This window comes from Ochotona princeps, chromosome 29 (genome assembly GCF_030435755.1).
Source record: "Ochotona princeps isolate mOchPri1 chromosome 29, mOchPri1.hap1, whole genome shotgun sequence".
Classification (NCBI taxonomy): domain Eukaryota; kingdom Metazoa; phylum Chordata; class Mammalia; order Lagomorpha; family Ochotonidae; genus Ochotona; species Ochotona princeps.
In genome coordinates, this window is record NC_080860.1 from 1,475,163 (window position 1) to 1,498,323 (window position 23,161).

Genomic DNA, 23,161 nt, shown 5'->3' on the forward strand with positions numbered 1-23,161 from the left:
CTAACCCTGAAGTGCTGCAGGCTATGAACATGATGTAGAGCTGCTGTTAAGACGGCCAGAGGACGAGACTCTAAATGAGCAGGAGCGCCATGGAAGAAATCTCCACCCACCCCCATGTCAGTCCATGACTAGGGCCCTGCGTGACGGCCGTGAGGGGAGAAATGGCTCCCACGCTCAGGACGCCTGCCAGTGGTCTTCCGAAGGCCTGAGACGGAGCGGCTGCTGCAGCCCCGCAGCTCCTCCCGCTCGGTTCCATCGGCGTCCAGGGAGGGGTGTCCCTGGCTCCAGGGGCTGTCCTGCACCTCTCCTCCCAGGGGTTCCACTGGCACCCCTCCCACCCCACAGTGGCCTCCAACAACTGTCTCCAAGCACCGGTGAGCTCACCGGGGGCTAAGTCCATGTGGAGTTGGAGGCAGCCTTGGGGCCAAACAATATCAGCATGTTGAAAGTCAACCTGACACAGATTTCATGAACTTTGTGAGTCCTGCCTGCAAGGCCCCGGCCGTGAGAGCACGTGGCTACCCAGGGCTCACCAAGCATGCAATCGGGGCTTTGCTCACCCTGCTGGGAGTTCCCTCCCATGGCACAGCTCAGCTGGCTGCCCATTTCCATCAGGGTTAGGGTGCCAGCTCGCCAATGAGCAGGTGTGTAACCCAGGCAAGGGCAGGCCCTACTGCCCCCGCCTCAACACACTATACGCACATAATCCACACACATGTCTACATGCATATACAGAAAAGCATGCACACACTCTCACATATAATGCATCTGTACATGTGCACATATTTACACACAAAACATACGCACACACATTACACACAAACACACGTGCACACCTGTGCTGGTTCTGCTTTGGGCTGGGCCAAGGGCACTTACTGCTGGCAGCAAGCTGGCAGAGGGCTCTGATGGGAATTCCTTGACCCCATCTGACTCGCAGGGTCATGACTGTCCTTGTGCAGGAAGGAAGGTGCCAATGCAATGCTCACAGAGGCCACCTGTGCCCACTGGCCCGGCCACGCCCACCGGCCTGGCCACCTGTGCCCATCGGCCCGGCCACGCCCACCGGCCCGGCCACGCCCACCGAGGCCTCCTGCACACAGGCCAGGCAGAGGCCTCATTCGCGGCAGAAGATGCTTACCTCCGTGTGAGGCCGTGCCCTGCACCTGCCGTTCCCACAACATCCCCCACACAGACATGTTCCCCGTCATTCCCGAACACAGGCAGAGCCGGGGCCCAGCGGAGGCCAGGCCTCTCTGCCGTGGGGGCCGGGAGCAGTTCCCGTGTCCGAGGCCCCGTGGTCTTCACCGCGACTGCTCTCTCACAGGGCGACGTCAGCCACAACGCACACAGACATGAACACGGCTGTGCTCCGATAAAGCCTCATTTATAGCAGAACATTTGGATTTTTGTGTAGCGTGCACGTGTCCCAAAATATTTTCTTTCTCAATCATCAAAAACATTTTATAAACATTCATATCTTGCAGACGGTACAGGAAAGCAGGTGGCCTGGCAGACTCGGCTCCCTGGCCCTGCTTCCCAGGGAGCCATGCGCACTGCCTCCTGCGCTTGGACACACAATGCTTTGACTTCGACTGTGTAATGCTGCCACATTGCCTTGACTCAGTCTCTTCCCAACTTACCAAGATGCAGGTTCAGACACCCAGACAAAAGTGGAAACTGGTCAGCTGGTACTAGGCACTCCCCAGGCAAGCGCCCTAAACACAGTGCCCACCATCGTGCCACCTCTGTGCCTGCGGGGAGTTGACCCCACTGAGCAAGCAGGTGCATATGAGCTCTTGCCAGGCCCCAGAGGCAACTCCTCTGTCCCTGTCAGAACTCTGAGCTAGGAGGTGGCACAGGTGCCAGCCTGAAAGGACAGATGGACAGAAGCAGAGGCCATCTGGGATGACCCATGGGTGAAGCGCCTCCCTCAAAGGAGGTCAGTCCTGGCCTCCTGCTGCGCAGGGAGACACCGTGCCCTCCCACAATGACTGATTCTCTAACAGAAGGGTGTGCGCAGAGAGAGAAAAAAAAGCTAAAAATGAAAACCAACAATCAGTGTTTTTCCATCAACAGCTGGTGGCTACAGTGAGGCTGGAGACGCAGCCCAATCACACTGAATGGGGACTCATCAGCACCCGCGTGCGCGCGGCTCTGGGCACAGGTGTTACAGGACACGGCACACTGCACTACGTCTCCCAGCACGCAGCCTCACCTGTTGGGTGCAGAGAGCGTGTGCCGAAGGCAGCCATGGGGCACTCCCTGCTCAGGGACTCAGAGGCTTCTGGCAGTTCCTGGGTCATCCACTGCCATGCCCAGCTCTCCCCCAGGCCCACCATCATCTCCAGCCTCTGTGAACGCCAACTGTGGATGAGACAGGGCATGGCCGTGTGCCACTGGCAAGCTCTGGGGTGCTCTGCTATTGCTGGAGACGACTAGCTGGCCCAGGGCAAGGCAGAAGCTGCCGCAGTGCGGGGCACGGCCACCTGCTGGTGTGTGTGAGCCCCACAGGGACGAGCAGTGCAGTGAGAACTCCCTGTGCAGTGCAGGCTCGCCAGACACCTACCCGCCCCGAGTGACTCCACACCGACAGAAAGCTGTTGTGGCCACCGGGGTATGGGGGTCCTGCTACACGGCAGGAGCGAACAGCCACATCAGCTGACTTCATTTTTTATTTCTAAAAGAGATTTGTTCTTCACCTGAAAGGCAGAGTTAGAGAGATGTTCCATTACTGATCCACCCCCAGATGGCCGCCTGGGCCGGGCCAGGTGAACGGCTACAGCTTCATCCGCGTCTGTCACCACTGGCGGCAACCCCAGCATTGGGCCAGGGTCTGCTGCTCTCCAAGGGCATCAGCAGAGAGCCAGATCAGCAGTGGGGCAGCCAGGACTCCCAGAAGCGCATGTGTGGGATGGTGGTGTGCAGGCTGCAGCTTATCCAACCACACCACTACTCTGCCCCGACTGACTTTTGAGGAAGCTTAATAAAACCATAAGCAAGAAGCTAAATGTTACTAGGAAAAAAATGTGACTGAGACAACACGAAAGGGAGGCTCTAGCTGATGCACAGGTGTGGCTCATCAGCATGGACTTGGGCATGCGAGAAGCAAGGTGAAAGCCCCTAGCTAGGAAGCCAGGGCTGGCAGGCACCATCAAATGCCCTCAGCTCCAGCAGCACAATTGGCTCATGTCAAGGTGGGCCATGAACCCGCCACATACCCTGCTGGGTAGCGTGCAGTCTGCAGGGCAGACCATTCCAGAACATCGGGAGTGATTACCAGCACTCACACCCGCCAACCCAAGTCACGGTGGTGCCTGTCGCCTCCCTCCAAGCTCCTGTTACTGCAAAAGGCGACTGTGTGGGACTGACTCCTGATGACAGCCTATGCAGCCACCACTGTCACAGAGGCCACGGCGAAGCCTGCAACAGGCCACTGTCAGAGGCCACAGCGAAGCCTGTGCAACAGGCCGCTGTCAGAGGCCACGGCGAAGCCTGCAACAGGCCGCTGTCAGAGGCCACAGCGAAGCCTGTGCAACAGGCCGCTGTCAGAGGCCACAGCGAAGCCTGCAACAGGCCACTGTCAGAGGCCACGGCGAAGCTTGCAACAGGCCGCTGTCAGAGGCCATAGTGAAGCCTGCCACAGGCCACTGTCAGAGGCCACTGTCAGAGAGAGCTTTGCTTATAGGGGCCGCTGTTCAGAGACAGCTCTGCCATGATTTGGGAGCTCAGAACCAAAAACACCAGGGGTGGCGTGGAGTGGCCACCCAGGTGATACTGCAACCACCCTGCAGGGTGGCGGGGCTTGCTGGCACGGCGCCGCCTCAGAAGGGCTGCTCCCTGCAGCTCCGTGTCAGCACTGGCTGAGCCGCTCTCTTCTCTGACCCTTCACATGGAAGAAGCACTGTAATGCAAATTTGCTGAAAAATAAATCGTTCCACCCCATAATGGGAGGTGGGTGACTCCGTGTCCCTGAGGCTCCCACAGGTGGGCCCAAGAATAGACCAGAGGATCTGGGGAGATAGGAACAGGCAGCAGTTGTCGGGGAGCCCGGAGTGTCTGGGGTCCCCTCCTGTAGAAAGGACCACACCAGCCGGGCCATGGTCTCTGAGTGAGCCCTGTATGAGAACACCAGCTGCCCCTGCTCATTTCCTAGCAATGCAGATCTCCAGGTCCCGCCTGGCTTGCGGAACCAGGCGCCAGGGGTGGGGTGTAGGGGCGTGTCTTAGTGCTGGGCAGACGAAGCCTTCAGCAGGGGCAGTCACCCATCACCGGGGACTCAATGTGACCTGGGCTGTCCGTCAGCAGGTTATCAGGAGTGGCTCCCGAAGGACACACCCACATCCTGGAACAGTGATCTAAGTCACTTAAGATTCCAGGATGCATCTCCTGCCTTATCTGCAGGTCCTTAATCCAATAACAAGTGTCCCCATGGCTACAGAGCACAGACCACGTGAGGAAGGGCGCAGTGTGGGCACAGGGTTGGCCGCAGTCAGCAGAAACTGGAGGAGGCTGGTTGATCTGCAGAGGCCCAGCCACCGCCTCACCCCAGCCAGCCCCATGGAGGAGGGCTCCAGGCCGCACTCTGGATTCATTCTTCAAGCCTGTCCTTTCAGCACGCTGTGGCAGGGGAGACCAAGAATACAGCCAGGGTAAGGCGCCTAAAGCGGGACACTGCCCCGCCCCAGCCTGGCCCGGAGCTGTGGCGTCATCTACAGACACTCCGGCTCCTGCCCAGGGGCTTCGCTGGGTGGCGCCTGGGCGTGCTGCCACGCATCTGCACGGTGCAAGCAGCCCCGCCTGTGCAGCCCCAGAAGAGCTGCTCCCTGCAGCTCATGAACCGCAGAGGCCGAGAACGCTGCCTCAGAGGGTTCCTGCAACTCACCCCAGCATGGTGTGTGGAGAGCGGGACAGGTGCGGGTGCCAGGTCAGGGGGCAAGCCACACCCGTCGGTGGCAACCTGTGACAGCGATCACTGACTCCTTGGCTCTCTCCTCTGAGCGTTGACTGAGCCTACATTGCTCACTCCCAGCACATCTGTCTGTGTGCAGCTTGTGCAGTCAGCAGGATCTGCCTGCATTTTTTTAAAAGAACTTATTATATGTATTTAAGAGGCAGAGTTACACAGATGAAGGGAGATTCAAGCAGACAGAAAGAGATCTTCCAGCCTGGTTCACTCCTCCAAATGGCTACAATGACTGTGGGGTGGGGGTGAGGCCAAAGCCAGGAGCTTTTTCCGGGTCTCCCAAGTGGGTGGCAAGAGGCCAAGTACTTGGGCCACCTTCTGCTGCCTTCCCAGGTGCACTAGCAGGGAGCTGACCTGGGAGTGGAGTATCCAACAGTCAAATGCATGCCGCTCTGGAGGGCTGGCACTGCAGGTGCGGGTCTAACTGTGCACCATGCTGGCCCCAGAGGAACGGTGGCTGACCATTACTGCCCCACATGCTGTCCCCCTTTGTCCTGCCCAATCGGTCGTTCTCACACACAAACCAGGAGGTCAGAGAGAAGTAGGTGATTAACAAGTCCTTAGCAGACCCTTGGCCACTGCCACATTCAAGAGCCAAGGGGACATCGGGCAGCCGGACTGAAAGCTTGGAGACTCGCGAGCCGGCTCCCGGTGCTCACCAGTCAGAAGTCGTCCCTTCATACCCAGGATGCCCCAGGATGCCACCTGCCCTGCATCAGTCGCTGGCCCTTCCCATGTGCGTCGCCCTGCAGAAACAAAGAGGATGGCCACTGGCCCAGCTGGCACCTGCCAAGCACCCTCTGCTCTGGCCTTTGGAGCTGGTCTGCTTCAGCAACGTCAGATTCACACTTCCCAAACAGGCTGCAAGCTGTTGGTGAGCTCTGCGATCAGCCTGGAGGCTGCCAGCAGGAGGGAGGTGGGAAAGACCAGCTCGCCACCTAGAAGTGAGTTTTGGACACAAATAACCACGTGTGTGCATCTGCACACAGACACAACGCACGCTGACAAGCACAAAGCCCCACGTGCACCATGCTGAGCCTTTGAGCATCCTGACAGGTCCCTAGTCCCGAATGTACCCTTCCCAGCTGACTTTCTGAGGTTGTGTCCCAACTAGGAATGTCTACCTGACCGCAGACTGCCGGATGTACATTTACGTACTGATGTGTCTGTCCTCTGCTGGACAGCAGCCTCGTGAAGGTGGCTCCGTGCCCTGGGCAGGAACAGCATCTGCACGAGTGAGCAGCTGGCCAGAGGACGCAGGCAGCGGGGAAGCGCAATGCTGGCAGAGCGGAGGGTACACTCACTGCCCTCACCATGAGCTGAGCGTCCGTCTCCACGTTCCCTGCCCTTCCTCACAGCATGCTGGCGACACCCAGGAAGCACAGGACCGGAAAAACCTGGCACACGTTCCAAGGTTGCCCCAGGCTGCAGACCCCACGTCCCTCACTGTCGTCATGTCAGCCCCATGCAGGAAGCTGACCCTCACCGCCTGCTCGCCAGAGAGGCCGCCGTGGGTCAGCTCTGCTCCAGACACCAAACAGGAGAAAACAACAAAACAAAACTCGGCCCCTCTGGCATTCCACCGTTCTGTGATGAGCCACCTCGCGAAGTACTTCAGCCATGTAGGCGGCGGCCCGAGCCAACACCCAGTCGGCCTTCACTCTGTCGGACAGGACGACTTGGCACTTTTGCTAGGAATATGAATTTCTTGGCAACTGCTGTTCTACCATTGTTCTTGCAAGCCACCAGTATCTTGTTTAATTTATCAAACAAGGCAATTAGAGGAGAGTGTCCATCATGGCCAAGCATGAGGGGACAGTGCTGTCGAGTGCCCCTGAGCCCCTTGGTTCACTGGCTGCCTTGTATGCTTATCTGCCAGGCTGCCCGGCCTGGCCCCTGAAACTCTGCAGTGCACACTGCCCACACTGCTGCGTGTCCTCGCTGGAGGAGCAGCTTCAATGCCTGCTGTCCCTGGCAGCTCTGGGCAAACCCCACAAAACCAACGCAACTGCACAAGAATTGCCAGGTGACAACGGGCACTGTGTGATGGTGGCTCATCCCCCTCACAGGTCAGTGCCGCACGCCGAGCACCTCTGCTGCCAGTGCACAGAGACACTGTGGCACTCGTGGGAGCTTAGCTAATGCTTATTGTCTAACAGAATGAATGCATATCCTAACGCCTTGTGGCTCAGGTAGAGAGAGCCTACTTAATAGGAGTTTAATAAATATTTATTGTCTAGGAGAATGAATGCACACATTAACGACCTGTAGCTCAAAGCTCTGAGCTCACCCACCAATCAGGAGGAAACATGCTTGATTACCAGGACTCTCCTGGGCAGTTCTTTTTCATCGATCAATATTGTTTGTGCAGACCCAAAGTGAGCCGCTCACGCCCCTTCGTATTTCAGCCCGCGTCGCAGAACATTCCGGATGGTGCATTTATATTCTGCCAAGTTAACAACAGGTCTCATGAAGAATGGGCAGCCCTGGATGGCTGGGAGGCACAGGGAGCGGAACACGTGGGTTACCCAGCTCGCGGAGCGGGCGGCCCTGTTCCTGCCCAGCTGGCAGGTGGGACTGACATCCTGAGGACACGGCGAGGACTCAGACAGCCCCGGACACTGAGCAACCGAGGGTAAAGTTTTGACCTGAGGTGCTAATTTGGCTTTTCTTTTTCTTGCAGCCTCCCCGTTTCGCCCCCATTTCCTCTTCCCTCTGCCAGAGGCTTGTGGGTGGAAACATCACACACTTCCATTTGCATTTTTTCCAAAAAAGATGACACCTTAGCTACCAAACAGTGACATTTTTAACAAAAATCAACAGCAAACCGTTCAAATCTCTGGTCCTGACTCTTGAAAGGGCTTTTGCTTGGCCTGGAGAGCCGCACAGAAACAACTCAGAATCCACTGCTGCCTTCAATAAAAGTCCTGTTTAACAGCATCATGAATATTCATGTTTTCGGCTTACTTCCAAATAAAAACAAGAGACACCAAATGAAACAAGAAGGGAGTTCACTCGGCCGCACAGAGGTCTGAAGGACAAGATTCCATGTTCGCAGGCATGTGCGTCTGTTCAGGAAAAAACAGCAGAGGAAGACAGAGGTCGGCCTCAGCCCTCCGCGCTCCGGAGGCGCGTCTGCCGCAGCCCGGCGCGACTCAGGACCGCCCTGCCCACTTGGCCACGTCTGCTCTGTCCAGCTCATCGTTCATGTGATGTTCTTCTGTAACTCAAATGCGTCCCCACTTGCTTGTTACAGAAACGTGGCCTGTGTTCTTCCGCTGGTATCAGCAGTTTGATAAGCTAACATTTTCCCTTTTACACAGCAAAATCTCATCTGGGCAGCAGGCAGGATCCAGCCTGCGTCCAGGGCACGCGTCTCATGCTTGTGCCAGAGACCCGCCCAGCACAGGGCGCCTCCCTGGTCTGCCATCTTTATGAGGCATCACAGGTGGTGACCTCTTAGCTGGTGAGGGGGCACAGCACCCTCCTCTGGCAGGGGCATTCTCTGGGCAGCTCCAAGCACACAGGGGCTGCTTTCATGCTAAGAGCTCGCAGTCAAGGGTTCAGGCCAGGGCTCTGACACAGCCAGAGCCACACAGACATTCTAACATCTCCAGGCCCCTTCTGAGGGCTCAGGGACCACCTGCGGCAGGTGCCCTTTGCCGTGGTCAGCATGGCCACTCTCCATAGCAGCTTTGCTCCAGCACTTGTAGCAAACTCCTTCCAGGCCTCTCTAACACTCAGGACTGTGACCCGAGAGCCTCTCACCCCGCCCCAGCATCTGTGACCTCAGAGTCGAGTCCCTCCCCCCGACCCAGCACTTGTGACCTCAGAGTACCCCACCACCCAAGTGGAGCAGCGCCCTAACTGGCTGTAAGGAGACCCACAGCAGGGACTCATCAGAGGCTGTATGGTCTACTAGGCTCTAACAGCGAGCAAGTTAACACGATTAACTTAATGAAGTGGATGGCGTAAGTGCCGAGGTGCAAAAAGAGGGACTCTAAACGGAAACGCCCCCCAGGACCGCGGTGATGGGGCAGCGAGCTGGGCTCCTCTGGAAGCCTGTGGGCGGCAGTGGACGGCGGGGCGCTGCTGAGCGGAGGCACAACGGCCCCAAAGGAGTCCCTCCTCGGTGCCAAACACTTTGAGCGTAAAAGAGGCTTTATTTTCAGAGCCTCTCGTTTTGAACAGAAAGTCAAAGGGGCAGAGTCTTCAACAAAATGTCCTAAGTTTCGAGACACTCTGCTACTTTAAGTCCCTGGACTGCAGCTCAGCCTCTGGGCTGGGGATCTAGGAATGGGTCATTATGCCTCGTGGTGGATTCCAAAAGTGGCACATTTCCCTTGGCTGGATCCAAGCCCTTACTAATGGGCTTTCAAGCTGTCCTCTTCAGAAACAGGATCTATTTCCCCATTCCCAGAACTTGGGTCAGGCTTGTAGTCCATCTAGCCAAGAGGGTGGAAAAAGCAGTTCCATCCTAATTCTAACCATTAGACCAAGAGACACACCCACCCCAAGCCCAGCCATCCACCAGCAGCAGCAGTGCCACCAGCCAACCAGCCAAGGGCTGAACCACCACCCCAGCAGAACCCAGCACTGCCACAGACCCAAAGACTCGGCCAGCGCAGGAGTCGCTGCTCTAAGACCCTGGATCTCAAAGTGGTCTGCTATACAAAAAGCTGCATGAACGGGACCAGCACTGCTGAACAGTGGGTAAAGCTGCCGGCTGTAGTGCCAGTGTCCCACACGGATGCCTGCTCCACTTGCGATCCAGCGCCCTGCTAACGGGCTGGAAAAGCAGCTTGAGCTCCTGGCCCCCTCCATGGGAGCAGCTCCATGCGTGACTCTGGGACAGCGACAACCTGCTCTGAACCACAGGCTAAGGCAACGACGACAAGCAGGTGAGCCGGCCTTTGAGGGACTCACTGAGCGGACAACCTGCGGAAAGCAGTGACAGCAGAGCCTGGCACTGAGCAAGTTCTTGATAAACTGTCGTTAGTAACTGGTGTCCTCAGCTCAGTCACCTTTTTAAAAAAGATGTATCTGTTTGTCTGAGAAGCAATTATGGGCTGCAGGAGAGAGCGGGAGAGTCAGATACGAAACGTTTTGCATCTGCTGGTATATCCCCAAGTGGCTACCACAGTGAGGGCTGGGCCAAGCCAAGACAGCAGCCAGAACTCCACCCGCGTGTCCCCCACGGCCGGCAGGCCCATTGCTGAGCACTCGAGAAGACTGCAGCCCAGGACTTCTGCTAGTAACATGAAGTGGGCCACGGGGAAAGTATTTATACTGGAGAAACCGGCCATCCCTACAGATAACTGGTGTCTATGCATCAGGACATCACGCGATCCCACAAGCATGTCTTAAAGCCACAGATCCACTTCCTTCTCTGGTGACGGCCAGTTCCTATGGGGGAACGACCTGTGGGCTGCTGTAAGCGGCTTGCTATAAGACAAATTCTAGAGTCTTTACGTTGTGGCACAGAGGGTTAAGCTGCTGCCAGTGATGACAGCATCCCATATCAGAGCAATGGCCGAGTCGCAGACTGTCTACTTCTGGTCCTGTGGCCTGCTAATGAGCTTGGGAAGGCAGCTGATGATGGCCCAAGTACCAGGACCGTGAAGGAAAGCACTCCCCCCCTGCCCTCTTCTCCAAGATTGCCACAGGTGTCCAGTGAGCAACCTCTTAGCGGAATCTGAGCACTGGACGGGAGAGCACAGAGCCCGACTCACACAGCAGCAGGCTGCGCCCCAGCCTCCCGAGGCCCTGCGCCGTCAGCCCATGCACTGCCCAGCATCCTCCACGGGACTCATGTTGGCTTGGATTGTCTCTGCCAACACTACCCGCGGGGGCACAGAGGCCTCTCCCCCAGCTCTAGGCTCTGTTCCTTGTGTGTGCACCCCATGCGCCTGTCATCCACGTGCCCACCTCGTGGGCCACCTGCTAAAAAGCAGCCATGCATCAGTGTGCAGAGGCAAGGCGGGGAGGAGCCAGCAGGGCCTTGGCCTTGACAGCGGCTGCGTCTCACCACGTGGCTTTGCAAGGGCGGCCTACGCCTCGTTGGGCCCCCTCGAGGACAGCCCCAGCCGAATGAAGGCGGAGATGCCATATGGGCACGGATAGAGGTGGCCGCGCAGCCCGCAAGGCCTCAGAGCTTATCTACTCGTGCACTGACCCGTCCATCTGCTCTGACGGCTGCCACCGAGGTCCGACTGCAGACACTTGCTAAACAGCTGGTTCAGCCAGGAGAACTGGACAAGGGTGGGCAAGTCCCCAAAAAAGGGACTCCCAAAATGTGGGACTTCCAGCATCAGGAGCTAGGCTTTCTCACTGAGCAGGGGGTGCCTAGCTCTGGTTGGCCCTGGAAGTCCTGCATCCTGAGGCCCAGCTGTGCCTGCACAGGCTGGCCAACCCGCATCCCTCACGGCCGGGACCCAGAACGTCTGAGTCCAAGCGCTGGGCTCTACAAACAAGGTTGACCTCGGGAGGATGGGGTAAGCCCCGCCCACACAGTGACCCACAGTCTAATTTCTCTGGCACATCCCCATCCTGGGCAGACTCCTGCAGCCCAGCCGCAGATAACAGGACCTAAGCACAGCTCGGAGGACAGACAATTCTGACCACTCACTGACCCATCTCCCAGTTCTGCTTTGCTTAGCTCCTTATGGAACGAGGGATAAGGACATCCAGCAGAAGGCGGCCTTACCAGAGAGGGGCCATCGCGTGTTCACTGTGACTTAATTGTATTTCTCTGGAGTTTCATGATCCTCTCATGTTCTATAAACATGGGGCTTGACTGTATTGGAAGACAGAACATTCTAGGAGAATGTCACATCCTCTGATGGGGACGTTTTATCACCACTGACTCCATTACAGGCAGAGCTTTTGGGCCAGTTCCAGATGCGGCGACGTGCTTGCTGGAGGCCGTCGAGCCCCAGGCACTCAGGGCCAGGGACAGCCTTGGCTGCACCAGCCCAGGAGGCCTCCCTGGCCACAGACACCAGGGAGGGTGGGGTCAGTCCTGGAGGCTGAAGTTCCTGTGAGCACCCCACAAGCGCGGCAGGTGCTGCTCTGGCTAATTCTGCTGCAGCTGACCGTGCTGTTAGCGCCCAAGAAGGCCAGTGGAGACAGCAGCTAATCCGTCACACTTTGAGTCGTAGACAGCACAGAAAGCAGGGTGGTGAGGCCAGCTGGGCCGGAAGGCTGGGAGTCATGACTCCTGGCCCAGAAAGCGGGGGACGGAGGGGCAGGCAGCCTCTGTAGAAACGGAGATTCTCTCACTCACGGGGACCCAGAGAACACAGTCGCTGGCAGACAACCCCCCACCTCTCGCAGAAAGGGGAGTGATTGAGCACACATGTCCCCTGCAAGCTGTGGCCGCTGCGGCAGGAGGCTGGGACAGCATGTGGCCCCCCAGGCGACGCTTCCCTGAGGACGGCCCAAGCCCCTCATCCTGCTGCATAAGCTGCTCTGTGTATCTAGGCGGCTGCTGCCGACCCACCTGCGTGATTGCTGTCACATTTAATCTTGTCCCGGTCCCATCTCCCTAACCGTCAGCTACCCACAGTAAAGATGAGAGATGCCTCTGCATCCCCAGATGGCCTGAACCAGGGCATGCTGGGCCCGGCAGCTGACGCGTGCCGTGCTCTGCCAAGGAAAGAACGGTCCTCTTCCCTCAGTTTCTGCAGGTGCCTACGATGTCAAGTTGCTGAACAAAGTGATGACAGACCACTCCTCCAGCCACAGCTGCCCAGCACTGGCCTAAGTCCACAGGTAGGGATGCCACAGCTGCCCAGCACTGGCCTAACAAGTCCACAGGTAGGGATGCCACAGCTGCCCAGCACTGGCCTAGCAAGTCCACAGGTAGGGATGCCACAGCTGCCCAGCACTGGCCTAGCAAGTCCACAGGTAGGGATGCCACAGCCGCCCAGCACTGGCCTAGTCCACAGGTAGGGATGCCACAGCTGCCCAGCACTGGCCTAAGTCCACAGGTAGGGATGCCACAGCCGCCCAACACTGGCCTAGTCCACAGGTAGGGATGCCACAGCTGCCCAGCACTGGCCTAGTCCACAGGTAGGGATGCCACAGCTGCCCAGCACTGGCCTAGTCCACAGGTAGGGATGCCATAGCTGCCCAGCACTGGCCTAGTCCACAGGTAGGGATGCCACAGCTGCCCAGCACTGGCCTAGTCCACAGGTAGGGATGCCACTGGAATCGCAATACTGCAGAACTAAGCTCTCTTTCACACCCTCATGTCAAGGTTTTGTCATAGAGCTGACCGTTCCCCTCGGCCAGGTACTGCCACGCCCTGGGCCACAGGCGTCCTCCACTCTCAGGCTAGCTGGCCTCTGTGCTGAGTGGGCAGCACACAGGCAGTATCAACGGATGTATGAGATGACTGGGACGCCAGGGAGGCAAGCGGCGGCTGTGGGATGCAGATGCCATGTCTGTGCGGGCCACTGCTTGCCATGCGCTCACGGCGGTGGACCATGAACAGGAACTCGGCGTCCTTCCGCAGGAGCATGGGTCAGCAAATGTGCCTCTGGTACTCTGGGGGAAGCATGGAAGAGGGACGTGGGGTGTGAACCCAAGGCCATTCCTATGCATCAGGGTTTCCTGGTCTTGTCCACCTGCTACTGACCTCGTCCACTCTAGTCACAGACCAAGGAAAAGTGCAGAACGGAAGTGGAGATCCGCTGGCCTGGGAAAGCTCTGTGGATCCTGACCGGCATGTGCTCGCCCCGGGGACTCTTGGGACTCTGTGGTCCAGGGGGTCCCTGCCAAGGCGGGCAGCCTGCCCTCCAGCACCTGCAGCCGGCCTACCACCCTTCTCCTCGGCCCATGGTGCAGCTCAGCCTGGCGTCACTGGGCTGTCAGCTGGACTCCATCTGAGCAGTTGGTCTGCGAAGCTCTGACACCGATCCATCAAGTCTGAGGGCCGGCTCAGCTAAGAGCCTGCTCCCACGAATAGCACAGCCAACACCGTGGGCGGTGGCTCATGCGTGCCCCTGTGCCTGCTGTGGCAGGCCGGGCTCTGTCTGTCACTTGCCGAAAGCAGGGACCCTGAGATGGGCTAAATGCAAAGTTCAGACTAGCCCGTGGGCTCCTCTTCCCTGGTAAACATGAAAATCGCCCTCAGTCCCAATAGTCCAGTGCAGTCTTCACGGCCAAGATGTGGGAGAAACATTTGGAAGCAATGTCGTGGCAGCTACTCTGGTCCCACAAGGCGCTCGTCACACACCCCAGGAACACAAGTGCTTCCTGGAGAATCTCCGGAGGCTTCCAAGCCTGACAGACCATGTGTCCTCACCTGTGCTTGCGATGCACCCCCTGGTGATGTACCATAGCTCACCTGCACAGCTGATGGCATCCGGACCAGCACTCTGTGCCAGGCTGAACGGGCAGGAGGCAGGTCTGTGTGCGGCAGGTCATGCGGTGTCAGCCCTCGCCTCCACACCCAAGCACCAGGAGCCTCTTCCTCCCCACACATGGTAACACAGGACGGGCCCTGACATCACCCAGCATCCCAGGGAAGTAGGGATCAACTCATTGCTTCGTCAAGCTCCACGGCTTGCCGGGACTAAGGGATGCACCCAGGCAGTATCGTCCTTCCTCCCTGAGAGTGCAGATGCTGCTCCAGAAACAGGGTTCATTGTTAGAAGAGCTCACAGTCAGGGCAGCTTGTCAACATCTCTGTTAAGTTCCAGAAAATTCCATGTGATAATACACAGTAACACAATCATAAAATCACCACACACGCATTAAAATCCTACTGTAACTGTCACAAGTGCTGTTGCCGCACAGATGCTGGGGCTCAGAGAGGGAGACGCCAGGTGCAGGCCTTGACCGCGACCACCGCCACCGTAACACTCCAGCTGGGGGACAGCAAAACAGCAAAAGCTTCCCCTTCTTCCTCGATTTTCTTTTTATCAAACCACTTGTCTGCACTGCAGTCACTTGCAGCTAGCAGGGTAGCCTGCTCAATAATCTTGTTTAAATCTGCTGCTCTCTATAAAGAGATTAGTGTTGGGCATGTGGCCCAAACCAAGTCAGAGCAACTCAATTACAGCACATTTATGGTTCTGGAAATGAAAGGCCAGCCTACTTGTCCCCGCCCAGCACGGTCAGCACTAGGGGCTACCACACAGCAGGCTAGCAGCAGTGACATGTCCGACAGGGAGGCTGTGATGGACGGGGCAGATGCAGGCCCAGGAGCCTCCCTCGAGCCCTGGGCTGCTCAGCCACAGGAGCAGCACCGCTTGTCTAGTTCAAGTCTGAGCTGGCATCGGAAGGGCCTGCGTGATGCAGGCCTGGCTCCCAGGGCCTGTCTCCCCCATAGGATGGGCTGCTTGGAGTCTGTGTGCTGTCTTACCCGACACCATGTGGACGTGAGGGTGCAGGCACCCCGCAGGGACCACAATCCACAAACAGCCAGGATTGCGAATCTGGGACAACAGGCCCCGTTCCTCCGGCACAGGGCGAGTGGGCTGGTCTACTTGGTCATAGCAAACTCCCTCTGAAGTGTCTGAGGGAAGAGGGGAGACTGGGAAAGCAGGTCCATGCTGTTTCCGGGCTCCATGCAGAATGAGAAGGGGTAAGAGAGGGCCCCAGCTTGTGCTGGACAGTGTGTTCAGCAGAGGCGGTGCCGGATAGATGTTTCTAGTGGAAAGCTCTGTAGGGAAGACAGGCAAAGTCCTCACTGACAAGGGTTAGGTGCAGAGTCCAAGGGGCGGGGGACACGGTGCAGACACAGCCCCCAGACACCACACACCCTGTCTCCCTTGGTCGCCTTTCCCAGCACAACGCTGGAAGCCTGGGCGATGCCTGGGAAGACAGGCAGGGAGTGCTCCAGGAATCCAGGAAGTCCAACAGTAGAGTTCAACAGAAGAGTCGGGAAGACCTCCAACAGCGTGCCAGTGCAGGGCACTCGGAACAGGTGCACGGGGTCCTCAGCCCCAGACTGCCACTCCACCAAGAACTGCGCTCTCCGGACACAAGCAGCTCCCCTCTCTGACACTCAGGAATCCCACGGCAGCGGCAGGAGCGGAGACTGGTGACTGCAAACACCACGTGGTTCCAGCCTGCCAGACTACCCAGTGCTCTTGGCATGGCAGCTACCACCACCCAGAAGGCACTGTGTCATCACAGGGCCACATGCGCATGTGGGAGCTGGGTGCAACCTGCAAAGCCACGATGTGGGGCACTCGCAAACTAAGCTGACTTGCCCATGGGTTTGGCTCTCACGGCACTGGTTTCTTTCTCTTATCTTGGAGCCGGATTCCATTCTGTGTCCATGTGTTTGCTACCAGCCTAGGCTGTTGGGGGCTGCTGGCCACAGGATGGGCTGCTGGGGGGCTGCTGGCCGCAGGATGGGATCTGCTTGGAAATTGGATCCCTCATCAGCGACCTCCAGATCCTTCTGGACTAGGGGACAGGACTCTGAGTGCAATGGCTGATGAAGGAGGTCGTGCCCCGGGATGAGCTTAACAGCCAGCCCGCTGCATGCTCATTACCCTATGCAGGGACAGGAGGTTGCAGCTGTGGCCGAGGGTACCAGGGCACCGAGGCCAGCCCATGTTGGGGCCAGCATTCTCTGCCTGCTGAGCTGTCTCTGTGAGGACAGCAGAGACTGCAGCCCTCGAGCAGCTGGGAGGATCTACACCTTGGACTCAGGGAGGCAGGGCTCAGTCCTGCAGAGCCTGCACACTGCGAGGAAGAAAGGCGGCTGAGCTCAGAGGGTAAAGCGGACCCTGATGGCACCTGAGAGATGCCACCAGGTGTCCGAGGCAGGACAGCATGACTGAGAATACCGAGGGAGCACGGACATGTGCCGCAAAGGAAACCCGGACCTCCCAGGCCGGCCCCCTCTCCTGCCCAGCATGGCACCCTGCCCACAGTGGCAGGCACAAACACAACAAGATGACACCTTGTGCGTGAACAGTGGTGACTCAGTAATCACAGGTGCAGGGCAGCGACGGTCCTTCCGCACGCCGAGCGCCTACCCACTGCCCTGCCGGCCAGGGAGAGCCCACGGGAGCCCGGCACATAGTGAAACTCCCAATCCGCCAGAAGCCGAATCCCCCAAGAATCCTCCAAGGACCCGAAAGGCGTGTAGCTGTGCCACCCGCCACACCCAACGCCATGGGCAAGAGCGTGCCCTGCAAAACAAACACACTTCCTCCAGGCGAGGGTCACCAGGAGGACAAGACGCAAACCCTGGAGGCCAGCATATGACGCAAGAGGCCCAGACCACACTGAAACCTTAAAGACGGAAAAAGAATAGGGGGACAGGTGAACTTTTAAAGTTTCCTGTGAGAATCTTACCAACGAGAAACACACAATGGTACAAATCACTGTTTTGAAGGTATTTATCCAAGCGACTCACGCAACACACAAGTCTGTTGCTCTAAAACAACCTCAGGCTCAGCCAGCACCCTAACCTCACCCCTGCTGGAACAGGAAAACAACCAAACAGTCCCTCCTTGTGTAACTGGCAGCTTCCAAACCCACGTTTCCGCAGGATGTTTCAAGCGGATTCGTCCCGGGGCCAGTCCCGCAGAGCAAGGTGCCTTGGCACCCGCACGCAGCACCCTGACCAGCTATCACCCCCAGGCTTCCCCTCGCCAGCTCCCGGCTGCTTGCCTTAATCTCCTGGGTTGGGGAGACCTCTGGCTCTCATCAGGCTCAGCTCTACTCGAGGTCAGAGGCCTTCCCACACCCTACGGTGACATCTCACACCCCACAGGCAGGGCAAACAAGCCCAGCCGTGGCTCTCGGTGCGCAGACACCTGCAGGGAGGCGTGCCAACCCTGCACCTTCCGGGCTTGCCCAGCACCTGCTGTGTGCCACCAACTGCTCCCGGCCAGGGCCTTGCTCAGCTCTGTCCAGGTCTGCCTGCCCGATGGTGGCTCAGTGCCAATGAGAAGAGCACAGGGCTCCGGCCTTCACTGGCTGTGCCCAGTCCCCTTTCCACCCCCACCCTGGCCTCCAGCCGGTCCGAGAGATGACCAGGGCCCAGAGCGGGCGCCTACCTTAGGATGAAGAAATCCACGGGGGCATCGCTGGAGACGGTGATGTGCGCCGTGACCACCTCCCCTAGCTTGGCCGGCCTGGAGGGCAGCCAGACGACCACGTTACGGTCCAGGCGCAGCGCACTGAGCTGGGCCCCGTCCTGGGCAGGGGACAGGTCCACGGTGCCAATCCTGCGCAGGTGCATCGGCCTCTCTCCCGGGACGTCCTTGCCGGGCCGGATGGCGTTGTCCTGGCGTGGGTCCCTGGCGGCGCAGTCCCCGCGCTCGTCCGCGGGCAGCACTGCGTAGTAGAGCTCCACCGAGCCGCCCTCGGCCTGGGTCTGAGGTCGCCTCCTGCCCGCAGTCGCTGCCACCGCCACCGCGGGCCCGAACCAGCCGGCGGGCAGCTCCAGCTGCGCCACGCACAGCCCCAGCGGCCCTGCAGGCCGGCAGCCGCCCTGCAGCTGGCGGGCGTCGCGGAAGGCCCAGAGCCGCACGCAGGGCAGCCGTTCCCCGGCGCGGGGCTCGCCCCAGGCCCGGCCCGCCACGTGGAACAGGACCTGGAGCCGGGGCCGGCTGGCCGAGACTCGGGCGCGCAGCACGGAGGCCCGCAGCCTCCAGGCGGGGCCCGGCTCGCCATTGTGGGAGCGCGCCAGCAGGTCCGGCGGCACGGCCTTCTCCACGGCGAAGGGCCCGTAGCTGGCGCTGACCCGCGGCGGCCGCGGCGCGCGGAAGGCGAAGAAGGCCTGGGCGCGCGAGCGCAGGCTGCAGTTGTGGGTCGGCGCGGCCCCCGCGGGCTCCGGGCTCCTCAGCAGGAAGGCGGCCTCGGCGCCCAGCACGCGGAAGCTCACGGGCAGGTAGGGCGGCGGCGAGGCGGCTAGGCGCTGGACGTCCTCGGGCACGCCGCGGCCCTCGATCACTGTGGTGGGAGAGAACCGAGCGAGGGTTAGGGGGACGCGCACACTTGGGGCCCCGTCGCCCGCGTCTCCACTCCCGCTCCCTCTAGGGCGCCTAGGCAGGCCGGCCTGCTGGGACCGTGCACCCACGGGGGAGACCAGATGCAGTTCTAGGCCCCTGCCTTCCCCCTGCAGCCTGAAGCAAGCTGCTTTCTGTCTCCCATCAGCTGGTTCCTTCTCCAACACCTGGGCCTGGGACTGCTGGCAGCCAGCAGCCAGGACTCAGTCCAGGTGTCTGGTTCCCCTCAGGTTCCCCTGCCCGCTGGCCTCTGACCTGGGCAACAGAAACCCGGGGTCCCCTGCGTGAACAAGCAGGTGTGGACACTTCTGGTGATCATCAGGGCTGTGTTAAGGGGTCCCGATTCCTCCCTGTCCACACTTGTCTGCAGTTTTTCCTTTAAAGGTGAGGCTGCAACCCCCCACCAGGAGCTGTAAGCATGGACATGCACCCTGACCCCCAGGACCTGTCCCTTCTGGAGTTACTGTAATTTCAACAGTGTTGATTAGTTACAAGAAGTTGTCAAGGCTGCAGCAACATGGGAACATGGGTGACGCCCTGCCACACACTGTCCCCAGTGTGGCCCCTGTCCTCAGGCACTGTGAGGCCAGCATGGCTTTGCTTGGCAGCAGCGACAGCCTGAGTGGCTCATCCTGCTGCGACAGGGCTTGTGCCTCTGTGAATGCAACCAGCCAGACGGTCCATTCCTCTCCTGCCGCTGATTCACCAACGCACCCGGACGCAGCTGTCTCTGCCGCCCTCAGCTCATTGTCTCCTCTTATGAAACAAAAGCTGCCTTTATAAGTGGCTTATTTGATTTCAGCACCACTTCTGAACAAATCCCTAACATCCTTGGCCTGAAATTATACCGTGTGCTTTGCAATTTCCCGACAGGCCAAGAGCAGGTGCTCAGCTCCCAACGGGGTTCCCGGGGCAGGATACCCCTTTATGGGAGAACGCCTTCATGCCTCTCACCGACGCCACTCAATCAGGAGAAGGGGTTCAGAGGAGCTGTGAGTCTCCAAGACGAGCAATTGCAGGCTTGATGAGTGTGAGAACGGAGCCATGGGAGCACGGGGGAAAGACAGGGAGGACGGGGGACGGGGAGGACGGTGGGACAGGGAGGACAGGGGGACAGGGGGACAGGGAGAATGGGGGGATGGGGAGGGGAGGGCATGTAGGACGGCAGGACAGGGAGGACAGGACGATGGGGGGGCAGGGAGGACAGGGAGGACAGGGACAATGGGAGGACGGGGGCTCATGGGGCAGCATGCTGAGCACCAGAGAAATGCTCACCAGGCACAGTAGACATGCTGGCCCAGCAGGTTAACCCACACTCCTTTGTTCCGATTTGGATGGGGGTCTTCACAGTGGCCAGCCGCTTTCCCGGGCTTGTGATTCCCTCTGGCCCCCCTGCGCCCTCCTCACACAGCCTGCCTCCTGTTGCCCTGGAGCCCACCAGAACGCCTCATCCGGAGCCTTGCTCCCAGCCCAAGCCCCTTGCTCCCATCTCGAGCCCCTGCCTCCCACCCTGAGCTCCTTGCTCTTATCCCATCTGAGGGTCCTTTGTAGTAGCAGGTTGCATGGCTGCAGGCTTTGGCTGTGAGCATGGGCATTAGCCAGGCTGCTCAGCGGCTTCAGGGGAGGGGCTTCACCTGCCCAGTCCTGCTAGGGTTTCTGTAAGCTGTAACAGTCCTAGACAGCCAAGAATGTCTTGGTTCTGCAGGATTTTGCCCCACCATCCAGGAGGAGAACATGTGTGTTGCCTTTCCCAGTAGGGCAACAGCCAGTGCCGAGCCTGTACCTCTTGGAACAGAGCTAGGAAGTCATGTGTGCTTTCGGTGACAGGAAGTTCATGCACAAACATTGACATGGTTTGCATTTAAAGAATACATGATATCCACAACCTGGTGCAATTGGTGGGAATACAAGGTGCCGAAACCCAGCTGAAGCCAGCGACGAACTCACAGAGGGCCAGCCAGACACAGGCGCAGAACCGTGGCCCTCCTGGATGCCTCTGTGCACTATGAGGTCGCTAGCTCACCTCGCGGCTTAGGATGGTGAGCTATGAGAACCACAGCACCCTACAGCACAGTCTCCCGGACCACAGTTCAGCACACAAGGATTGCAAGTTCGGCCCTGGGCCACCCACGAGGAGAGGCTTGCTGGGACGGCTCAGAGGAGGTGGCCACACGCTCAGGGGACAGGCCAGGGACACGGGTCTCATTCCCCCAGAGGTGGAGAATGGCGAAGTAGCTCCCCTAACGCCCCTCCTCCATCCAGAACCCATTGCTCAAATCCAGGGATGGGGTTCCCCCAGGATACCACACATCACAGGCAGCCTACTGCACGTGGATTTCTCCAACTCTGGAAAGATAGACACACGAGGACAGGCAGCGGCTGGGGCTGGCCGCTGGGCCTCCATCTCCTGCCCCTGAGTTGAGAGGAAACCCCTGCCAGAGACACATCCCTTGTCCACCAGATGCCCATCCTGGTGCTTCCTTCAGGGCTCCTCACGGCTTGAACGGGGCATCAGGGCCACTTTACTGATCCCTTCTAGGATGCCTCAACACAGTTTGGAAATGGGAGCGAGAGGAATAAACAAATGCATGCATAATCAGGCAGGATTCAGGATTGATAATCAGGCTGCATAATACAAGCCTCTCCAGCAGAACGTCAAGAGACGTGTGCTGCTCGGCGGCGTCGGCTCGGCAGCACTGGGCTGTGTCTGCGGGGCAGGCGGCGTCAGGCCACGTCCAGTCGGGGACATCAGGCTGCGTCCAGGCGAGGGCATCGGGCTGTGTCTGTGCGGGGAGGGTGCCTCCCTCTACCTCAGATGGCGGCATTACTGAGGACGGCCGCTCCCATTAATTCTGAGCGCCCAATTTATCTCAATTCATGGAAACAAAGAGCAGTAGCACTCCCTTGCCTCGCGCTGGGCTTTTCCCTGCACGTCAAGAGCTGATTTTTCATGTGATTTTTCATGATTGTCTTTCCCGTAATTACAGACACTCTACAAAGTCTGGAGCCTGTGGAGCGGCCGCGTTTCACGTCCACTCATAAATGGTGCTGGCTTGCACAGCACAGGAGCTTCTGTAGCTCCACTGGGTCAGGCCGGTCCTTGGGCATCCACACCAAGGCTGGCAGGCACAGGTGAGAGGTGCCATGCCAAGGTGTGTGGGGGGTACAGGTGCACCTGGAAGGGGCTAGAGTGCTCTTTTCTGCATAAGCCCCAAAGCTCTCAGAGACACACAGAAAGCCACGAAAGGCCTGGGAAGGGCCCATCGGCCCAAGGGAGCCGGAGACAAGGTTCAGTGACTCCGGGCCAGGGTCCTCGGGGCGAGCCAGTCCAGGAGGCCCCCAGCTACTGGTCTGTCTTGCTTTGAGCCATGGTCTGCTCCCCCTCCTCTCCTTCCAGTCCCCTGAGTCCTAAACTGCTGTCAACCCCACTCCCTTGGACGGAGGCGACCCCACATGGCAGGGCTCACCTGCCAATGGCACCCCAGCTCTCCCTGCTACCCCCCACACTGCAGGCCTGCACGCTCGAGCCTGGGAGTCCTGCTTTGTCCCTGAGGCCAGACCCTGCAGCTGGCCGGAGGCAGAGCTGCTCAGCTGACCTGCCCCAGCTCCCTCTTCTTGCAAGCGCCCATCCCTCTTGCTTCCAGAGGTTTTCCGTGGGTGGTTGGTGGCTCTTGTCGTCTCTAAACTGAGCAGCACCAGAAACGGCACCAAAAAGTGCTGCTGGAGACGGGGTTCTCATCCCAGTCGACCAAGCCTCACCATGCTAACCCACAGACACTGCTGCACCTAGGGCCTTGGCTATAATACCCAGACTTCTCCAAGCCCAGAACTCCGGAGACGTCAGAAAAGCAAAATGGCTAAGCATTGTCCATCCCGGGCTTCAAGTTCTTTCCTGCAATAATGGATCTTTATGAGAAAGTATCTGGAAAAACTCACTCAGGCCAGCTCTGAAAACACGCCTGGCCCCCTGCCCACCCTGGGACTGCAGAGCAGGAATGGAAGCCCCCCGGCACGCGCCGCCAGACCCCGTCTGAACGGACATTTGTGAGAACAGGATGGGCAGGGGCAGGTTTGCTGTCACTAATCTGACCTGCCTTTATCTTGCCCTGCGTCCGGGCACAGCCAGAGACCCAGGCACCCTGGGAAATGGCCCGGATCTGCACGGCGAGGAGGGGCGGAGCTGGCGAGAGTCATGAGCCCCACTGCCCACACT

At 58.9% G+C, this 23,161-nt stretch overlaps 1 protein-coding gene across 1 annotated transcript in view; it reads right to left on the minus strand.

Annotated features, from left to right (window-relative positions):
* Positions 1 to 23,161, minus strand: part of TMEM132C (transmembrane protein 132C) — a 125,008-nt gene that overhangs the window by 58,807 nt on the left and 43,040 nt on the right. Inside the window, exon 2 of the mRNA XM_058656632.1 lies at positions 17,995 to 18,892. Coding sequence (XP_058512615.1) covers positions 17,995 to 18,892 — 898 coding nt within the window. The remainder of the gene's footprint in view (positions 1 to 17,994; positions 18,893 to 23,161) is intronic.